The 11,042-nt window shown below is 35.3% G+C and overlaps 1 protein-coding gene across 3 annotated transcripts in view; it reads right to left on the bottom strand.

The window, feature by feature from the left end:
- Positions 1–4,317: 4,317 nt before the first annotated feature.
- Positions 4,318–11,042, bottom strand: part of LOC116505584 (colorectal mutant cancer protein) — a 172,149-nt gene continuing 165,424 nt past the window's right edge. For all 3 annotated transcript variants that reach the window (XM_032212894.1, XM_032212895.1, XM_032212897.1), the window contains 2 exons: positions 10,372–10,494; positions 4,318–10,084 (listed from right to left, as the gene is read on the bottom strand). In XM_032212894.1, coding sequence (XP_032068785.1) covers positions 9,904–10,084; positions 10,372–10,494 — 304 coding nt within the window. In that variant the 3' untranslated portion in view covers positions 4,318–9,903. The remainder of the gene's footprint in view (positions 10,085–10,371; positions 10,495–11,042) is intronic.

The following is an 11,042-nucleotide window of genomic DNA, read 5'->3' as shown; positions in this document are numbered from 1 at the left end:
TTGTTTACCTCTTCAGTTAGTAATTGTTTTTTTTATTTTTTGCAAAGAGCTTAAATATTATATCGCATATCACATATTCTAAAATGCAGGCATATGGTTTTCTTAGGTTTCTACATATCAATGAAGAAAAGACAATTCATTGTCTGTAACTGATTCTTGTTTCTCTAATGGGGCATTTTAAAGAATGAAAAATAAATGATCTGTGAATGAATCTGAACTCATCTCCATAAAAAAAAAATACCGTTTGACTGTTGGATTCTGCACTGCTGTTTAGCAGAGGATATGGCAATTAGTAATTTGCCTTACTTAATTGAATTATTAAGTATGTCCACTTGAATCTTTAAAGTTCAAGTTAAGTCTGCTATAAAAACAGACAAATCATCTTTGGAGAGTGTTTCTATGTGTATTCTTAGTAAAGGTTTTGTTATTGAGCTTCGTCTATTCTGTTACAGATAATATTTTGTGTGGCATGGAGTTCCAGAATATTTCTTTCGATACTGTTGAAATGTTCTAAGAAAACAGATTGAAAGAAATATTCCAGCTTCAATTGTTCTCCATTTTTTGCCTGGATTTATAGGCTAAATTTAAGGAGAATTTTAATAGTTGTTTTATAATTGTGCATGTTTGTTTCAGTTTAAATTTCGATTTGTTTCCAAGGCTGTCCAATATATAATGTATTCTGTCAACAGTCAGTGATGTATTAATATAACTTTTTACCTGTTTTTTGGTTATTATCACAAAGTAGCAAGTGCCGAATGAGTTAATGAATATGTGCGTAAAGCAGCTTTGATATTTTAATCTAGAGGTGATGGGATAGTGTAAGTGCCTCTCTTGTTTTTTTCATTGCTGCCTGCCTGAAATTGATCAGTGACATTCTGTCTGGTAGCAGTGTTTCCTCGGATGCTATTTAAATTTCAGATCAAACATTTCGTGATCTTTTCTGGTTAGATGTGTAGATTTTGATTTTCCTATGCTAGATGAAGTATGTGGAACATGGATATTTTTGTAGTTATTAATCATGAAGCACTCAGTTCAGATGTTCTGTTCCTGCTTTCTTATATTTGAATTCTCATACGTACGATTAATCATGTGCACTGTGAAGGCTTCCTTATAGGAAAGCTGCCTATTACTAAAACCGAAATGCGGTATTCTTGTTCAAGAAGCAGGGATCTAACTTAAACTGCTACTATGTGCTGAAAACACTGATGGATGCAAAATGTCCCCAATGCTTATGTTCAGTATACATTTCATTAGTTCTTCAAGTATATTTGTCAGAAATGGTGCAAGAAGATCCCATTTTTCTTATCTGGTTCTTGAAAGACCTTTGTTTTTATGGGTTTGAAGTACACATCCAGCATTTAGAATCACCAGAGAATCAGTCTTTTGCTTCAGCGATCAGGATTCATCAATTAAAATTTGTTCCATATGTTCCAGGAGATTTTGGACTTTCCTTAAGCAACAGATGGCAGCGATTTTTTTAAAACAAGGGATGTTTCCAAAGTAATTATGGATGTGAAAAAAGTTTCTAATGCAGTTTTGAATGTGTGTGTTGGGGGTGGAGGTGGATGAAAATACTGCTGGACACATATAAGCTTTTTGGTGTGATAAAAGTAATTATAATTTGGTTAAGATACATCATAAATGAGAACTAAAATGAACCTGTAATTTTAGAAAAATAACTGCATTTTGGGGTCCTGTTTTGAAATGAGTTTTTCTGAAATTGTTTTGTTAATGTAATTTAATGTTATGTAAAAATAGTTTTTTGCAACATATTGTAAAATGTTGTAAAATCATCTTTTCTATTGGTAAATCAGTTAAATAGTCCAGTGTTGTAAAGTGAATATTGAGTATGCATTGTGATTATTTCTAGAAATGTAAAAATCTTTCTATAATGGCAAATATATCAGTGGAAATATAAATTTGATGTCCAAATTAGTTTTTTTTTTTTTTATACCAAAGTTAGTTTATTCTTTAAAAGACCAATCTTAATTCACGGTAGTGATTGGTCTCATCAAAAATGCTAATGTGTTTTTGTTTTTAAATAAAGCAATTGTTAATATTCACTGTTATATAGTATAAAAGAATGACACTGCATAGTAATAGCTTGTTTTTGATGAGATGGCAATTAAATTATTACCAAAAATTCAGTAGTAGTGGGTAATAGAAACCATTTGGGAATTTGGATTATTATTTCACAGTGGTCTAATATATTTAGTTTAAATATCTTTACTGCTTGACAAGACCTATGGAAGATTTGAGGCAATGGACACTGCAGATTTTTGCAATCATTAATTCTTGTTGTTTAACATTTTTAAAAGCAAGAAAATTTCATCCTGACCAAAGTGAGGAACAATGGGTTTGCTAGCAGAGTATTTCTTCCATTATATGTTAGAGGACAGATTTTTTCCCCATTTATATTTTTAAAATAAACCAAGATTGTCTTTGAAATATAATCAGATGCCAAGTATCTAATGTGTATGGTTTTGTATGTTCACCAAGATAATTTGTATTTTGAAAAGAAACATCTATAAGAATGGGACTTGTGGTAACAAATAATTTGAAATACTATGTTTCTGAACTGTAGTATGTTGTTTTGACTTTATAACTGACATATTGCATAGAAACTGCAACTAACATTTACATACATTAAATCAGTGGTCCCCAACCTTTTATCGCCGCGGACCAGTCAGCCTTTGATAATTTTACCGTGGCCCGCTGAGCGCGCGCAGGGGTGGAGGGGCGTTGTTCGCGACGACACATTGATTGCGTACCTGCGCGGGGCTCTCTTCCCTGGAGCCTTTGCGCACGGCCCAGGAGCTTTTGCGCACGGCCCAGGAGCCTTTGCGCTGCAGCGATCATGTCCCCCGGCCGCTGCAGCGATCATGGCCCCCGGCGCTGCGTGCCCAGTGCCAGGTACTCCACGGCCCGGCACCGGTCTGCGGACCGGGGGTTGGGGACCACTGCATTAAATGATAGCAGTATTTAAATTGTTAACCATCTTCTCAAGCATCTTGCCCTTAACAGGGAGTTTCAATGACTTAGGTTGCTTTGCCACCAGTGTCTTTATTATTTTCTGGATCTTCTTATATGTTTTCCATTTATATTTTTAAAATAAATCAAAATTGTCTTTAAAATGATAGATGCCAAGTATGCGATGTGTATGGTTTTGTGTGTTCACCAAGATGTATTTCGAAAAGAAACAACTGTAATGTTGCTACATTTAGCTGAACTTGCTCAGAAATTTTCCTGGATTATGAACTTCTTATTCTTGATTGCAGGATGCCTTCCTGCTCAACAGGAAGATCACATATTTTGCAATAAGATAGACAATAGAAGCTGTTTTTTCAAGCATTTTATCCTGTATTGGTTTTTAAAAGTGCCATATTCTCTATTTAGTGGCTAAATACATTTCTAAAGTGATGTTATATAAGAAATACATTATTATGCACCATTCTTGTATGGCATTAAAGAATTATCAGTCATAACTCATCTAAACAAATGTAAAGTGGAAGGTGGATCTTAAGTTGGATATCCTCCAGCTGTGCAAATATCAACCCTCAAAATTCTCAAGCTAGCACTGAAGTCTGCATAGCCAGAATAGGCTAAGATTGGGGGATGGTGGTATAGAAAACATTCCAAGTGGTATGGAAAGGAGAGCTATAAAATAGCAGTCTCCAATTTTCCGAACCAGCAGTGGTGGATAAGGGGGAGATGCAGCTTTGCATGCATGCACTTGGCCATGACTCCTGAAGCTCAACACTGGGCTGTGGCCCAAGGGGTTGGAGACCCTTGCTATAAAATATTCCTACATATAGAATAGCTTCAGCTTGAGAAACATTTTATTCTCCCCCCCCCAAAAAAAATATCCAGGGCTTTTTACATCCCCCCCCCAGCAAAATACATGAAAGTAATCTGTAAGAAAGAAGATTGAAAGCCTTTTAGCATTAAAAATTTATTCAGAATATAAGACATTTATAAAAGTGTTATAAATGTCTCTGTATAAATAACTACAGTTTGTACAATTCTATATCAAATAAACACAAATGGCTATTTTACAGCATCTAAAAAAAACAGAATGAGAAAAACCAATGAAAATTGTGTTTTTTCAACAAAAAAATCATCAATATAAACAGGAACAATACTGACATTTCATTTAAAAATGTGCTTGCTCTGTTTTGAAAATAATACATTCAAGCTGGTGTAAAAATCATGCCTTGAAAAAGTAACAGAAATAACATTCTGCACAATATGTCAGATGCACCAATTTCTAGAAGCCTGTTTTAACAGGGTAACATATCATGAAATAAGCTTTTGCTTAATAGACAGAATGGATATTAACCGTATTGCGATGGTGAATCTATTCTAGCACGTCTGCCAGCTTTAGCAAAACCAAGATACTGCATCTGAAAGTTTTTCCTCAGGTAACGTCACTGATGGAATGCTGGAAGAGGTGCAGATTTCTCTTATTTGACTGACATTTGGGAAGTTCAGAAAAAAAAATGGCAAGATTGCTGCATTCTTTTCATTTGGCATGATCATCTGCTGGCTGAAAAGTCATCAATTCAAGGAATCCAATTTGCATACATTTAATTAGGGCTCTCCTGTCCACCTAGGTACCACTTTGGTGGGAAGGTAACAGCTTTCCGTGCACCTTTGGTGTATAGCCATACTGGCCACAAGACCACAGAAAACGCCTTAGGACAATGCTGGCTCCCTTGGCTAAAAATGGAGATGAGCTCTGAGCCCTAGAGTCGGACATGACTGCATAGGGAAACCTTTACCTTTAGAGTAGGCTACCATATCTCTGGCAAAAATCCAGACTAGACGGCAGTTAAGCTTTCTGTATCTCTTGCTGCCATCTGTTAGTGATGTGGATTGTTCAAATCCAGATGCAGTGCTTCCAGTTGATCTAACTTGTGATTAATTTTTTAAAAATTCATACTAAATATAATCAGTTATTTCTTATTCAGAGCCATTAACATGCTCAAATAAAGTATGTCAAATTAAAGCACTGAAACTAGACTTTGTAGATAACTCAAAAGCCTTTTAATGCTTGTTGAATCAATGCTGTCATAGCCAAATTTGGAATGAAATACCATGAAGGTTTGTAGTGAACTGTTTTAAGTTAACATTCTTTCATAACTCTACTGGGATATGGAGTAATGGTTTTAATTTATATGTGCTGACAATCACTTTTGCCTGTAGGGACAGAGAGGCTAGTCAGTGTATTTTATCTATGTATGTCCTGATCATATGATTTGTTAGCAACACAAGGCTGACTCTGGTTTCTGAGCAAGACTATGGAAACTAACTGCCAAACTAGATCAGGATAATTCATGCTATTGGTCTCTATGTTGTCATTTCCAAATTAACCAGCAATCTTCTATAATCTACATGCAAACAAAACTAGTTTGTTTACTGACATTCTCATCATATTTGGTTACTGTAGATTTTTTTGTTATAGCCACCCAAATTCTATTCTGATATCATGAAAATTGTAAAAAAAAAATGCAACCAAAGATCTAATGCAAGAACTATATGTAATGAACTATATTTTCTCATCTGAGTGGGTTACCTAAAGCTTGGAGGTACAAAAGCTATTACTTTATTTTGGGATAAAATGATAGCGTTACTTAAGATGTCTTGAAGTTGCAAATGCCTATTTGTAAGAACATTTCATAAGAAAATTCAAACATTCTTATGTTTAATGATTAGCGGGGTCATCAATCCTTGGCATTTAATATCCGAATGCAACATTTCAGTCAATCTACATAATGTGGTCTATCCAGCCAGCAAGAAAACAGATAAAAAGCAGTTAGCTCTTGTAACAGATGTTGGAATCAAAAGAATCTGACACCATCAACTGGGATAAAAACCCCAAAAGCCTAGATAAGGCAGTTTGAAAAATGTTGTAACTGGTATCAAAAGCAGTAAATCCAGAAAAACCCTGCCAGTGTGATCTATTATCTATGCCAAAGGATGACAATAGCCCTAGAGCAGAGAAAGCATGCTTACCTTTGAGAGAGGAAAAGAAATGTTTGCCTATGCAGGAAATGAACAACACAATAAAAAAAGTCTGCTGGAAGACATTATTGGTATATAGAGGTGCTCTAATATCTACAGGAGCTCTCAGTGGTTAACTTTCAAACATGCAATTATAGCTATGCTGATCAAAGACTAGCTTCCTGGCTGATTTGCTTAGTTTGGCAGAAAGTTTTGATGCGGTAGTGTTGGAAAATGAAGGCCACACCACATCAGTTGATCAATGTATTCCTGTTGTTCTGAATAGTGCATTTGCTGTAGCTTTGCTGGGATTCATCTGAACTCCAATTGAATCATAGAATCCTAGGGAAGGTCCCCGGCCTGTAGGTCTTCTAGTCCAACCCCGTGCTAAAACAGGACTAAGTAAGCTGAACACAGGAATGTACATAAACTTCATTTTCCTTATCCTGTATGCATTTGGCCACCTATTCTTCACATATTCATTAGGAAAATGTGCAACACTGAAATGTATTAATTGTATTAGAAGGCAGATATAGGAAAGCTGTAGGGAATGAGGTGCAGGCCAAAACATTCCAATCCTTATTTAGTTGCAATCAATTGGTTATTTCTTCTTAGCTGACATACATACATACAAGCTTGCCTACATTAGTGTAGTAAAGGATTCTGTGAAGTCCGATAACTAAAGCTCCTTTTGCTTCTCTTTCATTGGCCAAAAAATCACTTAATGATTACTAAAGAATGGAAGTGAAAAAGTACTAAGTTACAAATCTTTTGTTCAGACTATTTACTCCCTTTCCATAGATGAAGCTGATTTGATGTGAAACTATAGCCTTAGCTATTATTTCTCTTCAATTTAAGCATTATACTCAATATACAAATTCAACTTCCTTAAATATAGTTTGATGTGGTACACAAGCTGAAAATAGACAATTTTGAAACATATATTTTGAAAGGCTTGATATATAGTATTCAGTATGCATTTCTTAGCGTTTACATGATTAGCTACAGCTTGCCATCCTCCACAGTTGCAGTTCAAATGTCAGATTTGCATTTCCTTGTTACAAGTCTCACCTTATTTTTAAAAGTGCTTTGAACCATACCTTATGGAAAATTAGCTGAATGGCATGTCAGCTAAAATAGGTTAAGAATTATAAGTAAAGTATGGAATGTATAATTTAGCTCACAGTACAATTTTGAAGATTTCTAACTATGGTAGATAGAAAAAAAAGTGAATGAAATAAATTACTTCCATGTACCAGTAGTACATATTTTTCAAATTAGCAATTTCTAATAAGAATTATTGCTAATCCAAAAACAAATTAAAACCCAGAATGATTGAGACAATTAGACTACTCTAAGTACAATGATAAAAATGCTAAATCATGCAATAAGAATTTAAAATGGGAATGAATAATATTTTTTCAGAATTACTTGTGGTTTACAATTTGTGAAAAGAAAAGGAACCAGAGAGATCAATTCCCCTCACTTTTTACTATATTTTCCATGAAAAATCTTGCTTATAAATATCTGATTTGCTTGGATAATGGAGTTGGTGTAGTTTTGCCCAACAATCACAGCATTTATTGTAAAACAGATGTACTATGTTGAAAAAATGCTAAGCAGGAAAAAGGCAAGAAAACTGGCCCAAATGAAGTCTAACGTGAATAAGTTGCAGAGCAATACCCTGGGTGTCACATGGAGACGGGGAGAATCATGGGCGAAGGATATCACAGTCAATATCTGTCATGATCATGTTGGTGAGCAGAAGGCCATTTTTCTCTATTGGATGAAGATATAATCAATGCTAACTTCAGGGGGTGTTTTTCTTTCCTATCCTTTTCTTCCCAAACCTGTCATAGAGATCAGTTCAAATACTCATGAGGCAAGAGCTTCCTGCATGGTACAAAAACTCCACTTTTGGAAATGGCAATCTGGAATGTTCTGTCTATACCAGATTCAAACGCACAGGGTTTATTTAAATAAATTTTACATGGTTCTTATTTGGCTCCAAGTTGAGATAATGTAATGTTTCTAATTAATAGCTAACCTGGTTCATTTGAAAACATGATTAGGTGCTGATCTTCACTATAAAAGAGAGGAGCAAGAAAAATTTCATTTTGATTGAAAAGGGTATTAAATTGCCTACAAAGATTAAATGAAAGAACACTCAAAAGACTAAGAAGAGATTGATAGGACTATTGGTCTTACTGTAGTCTTTCCAAGAATCAGTACAAGGAGAAACCATTCTAAGAGGAAGTCACCACAGCACAGCATCTGGCATGATTGAGGATTATCCTTAAAAGATTAATGTCCAATATCTATACAGCAGACTAAAGAAAAAAGAATTATTGCTGCGCTTATGCTATATCACAAAAGAAAAATAGAATAGAAAGACAATTCAATTTAAAAAGGCTTAAAAATTTACGGGACATAATACTGCATTCTCTTGTAATTCTAATTGATACGGTTTACTGAGCTAAGTGGACAGTATTAGCATCATAACTGATCCCCGCTGGAAATGTTCCCATAACATTTTTTGGAAGTACATTTACATTCTTTTACTCAGGCACATTCCTTAACATTTTATGCTGGTTTCAATCAGAAAATAAAAAAGTAAAATGAGGAAGGTAGAATTTTGTTATTTTGGAAATAAATCACTGAATTATAGTTACCATAGTTTTATGGATCTCTCACATAAGATCCTACACAGACCATTCTAGAATATTTTGCAACACTCAAGTAATTTATAACGGAGTGCAAAGGATTAGAAATTGTCCAGCAATATACTCCTTCGTCTCTTTTATAAATGCCTGACTGCTACAAACAACCTCTTATTTGTGACGGATAGCAGCAGTGAAATAGCTTGTCTTTAGATAATAGATGAGTGTTTCCCAAACTGATGAATTCTGGGAGATGAGGCCCATACATCTTACAATTGCCATATTTGAGAAATACTGCACTAGATGGTTAGCCTCAGAATTACCATGGATTCTATTTGCATGACTGACTGATGTGGCCAACTGCAGGTTTACCAAACCATGCAACAGGATAATTCTGGGGCATTTTCAGTGGGCACATCCTAAAAACGACACTGCAGTATCAGACAGAAAAATAGTTATAGTGTGAAAGAAGTTATTCCAGTTGGTTTGACATATAATTCTTTCATTGTGCGTATTCTTACTGCTATTTAATGAGAAGCAAAAAGCTAGAACTAATTTAGTCTTCAAAAGCTCAACTTAAAATCACCTTTCCACTATATCTTCCTTTTGATTTGAGTTACAACAGCTATTCAGCAACTTACACCTTCATCACTGCAATAACTATATATGTGCAGTACTTATTGTGATTTCCCATCACCTGAAAAAGCAAGAGTAAAATCCAATTGTGTGCTAAGGCTTGATCTGCTATGTACCTTGAGGCTGGCTACAGATACCTGCTTTGCTTTATAAGGGAGAATGCAGAATGAACGACAAAAGAAAAGGGGAAAAGAAATGCTATTATCCAAATGATAGCTATGAATGCACTGGTGCTCCAGCATTGCTTCATTGTTATGGTATACTCCAAAGAGAGCATTCAACAAATAAGAGAAGAGGAATATACTTTACTTATACAAATTCGAAATTTATAAGAGAATCTGTAAGAATATCAGTAAAACTATTACATTGGAAACGTGATAAAATGATACATTTACCATCAGGCACTGAGTATGCTCAATTATACAAAAACATTAGGTTGGGGGCTCCTGCCCATGGCTGTGTATGGTTGAAGTTGCAATCTCACTATGAGGTACTGATCTCCAACTTTGCCTGGTTTGTATCAATTTCACAACTACTATCTCAATGAGTCTTGTAAAGAGTCATTTCTGTAATGGCACATGGATTTAAAGAAAACTAATCTCTCTTAAAGGGATGTTTCATTGGTATGGGGTCTTGAGTTCTCTTCTTCCAGCAAAGCAATTCTTTGTTTGAGCATTCTAACTTGAGTCTCATGTCTTTCCACCATTGCCATCATCTGGGATTCCAGTTTCTTCAGTTTGTTTTGGTGCTTCTTCTTTGCTTTCTCATAGGCAGCAACAAGGTTACTATGGAAACACATAGAAAACATAGGTCAAGGTAGTCATACCTACACATTCATTCCGATTGGCAGCATCTTAAATGATTATTGACTTGTTGACATAGGCAGGATCTCCACACCAACTTTCCAATCCCAGTTGGCTACACAGCTCTGCTCTGAATCTTAAATCCAACACTCTGCTAGTGCATTGACAGTCATGTATATTCCATATAGTGATTCATAGCAAGTGTAACCAAAACATGTGAATTTAGCTCAACATACAGTATATTGCCATTGACTGGAGGAACTTGTTACCTGTTTGCTCTTTTCAAGTCATTAACAAATTCTGCAGACTGCTGATGCCGAATTTCGCTGCTCTTAGTTAGTCTTTCTAAGGCACTCACCAACTCTTGCACTCTGCCTTTCAGTTTCTTTTCTCTGGAATGTACAAAGCAAATGATGTACTCAGGGCCAATAAGTTGAACAAACTCTTATTTATCATCTGCAATCTGAGCAACATGGATTATTCCAACAGCATGAAAGCCACAGCAATACTGGTGGTGGTCATATGCTAATTAACTTATTGACTGAGGTTTGCAGCTGCATAAAGGGCTGACAGCATGGACCATTTTCCTGTGATGCAGATCTCAATACTATTATATAACAACAATAATATTGTTGCAAATGACTATACTGCTGGAGGACTGCCCATACTGAGTCCAAATGATATTCACAAGCAGGACTCTAATGAGTCACTCCAAGGCTATTTCAGTACGGAAGATGCTCCTGCTATTAAATACTATTACTAATTGCTAACACAATTGCTTTCTAATAACTTGTAAAATTGGCTGTAAAAGTATGACCTTGTTTTAGGAAAATTAATAAGATTTATGTGGCTGCCCATGTATGTAGCACCACCCTGCACAGCTTATAAACAATACATGGAAAAGTCAGCATCCTCTAAAGCAATACAACCCTCACATTCA

The sequence above is a fragment of the Thamnophis elegans genome, chromosome 3, assembly GCF_009769535.1.
Source record: "Thamnophis elegans isolate rThaEle1 chromosome 3, rThaEle1.pri, whole genome shotgun sequence".
In the NCBI taxonomy this organism is placed as follows: domain Eukaryota; kingdom Metazoa; phylum Chordata; class Lepidosauria; order Squamata; family Colubridae; genus Thamnophis; species Thamnophis elegans.
This window is presented reverse-complemented; position numbering and strand designations above follow the sequence as displayed.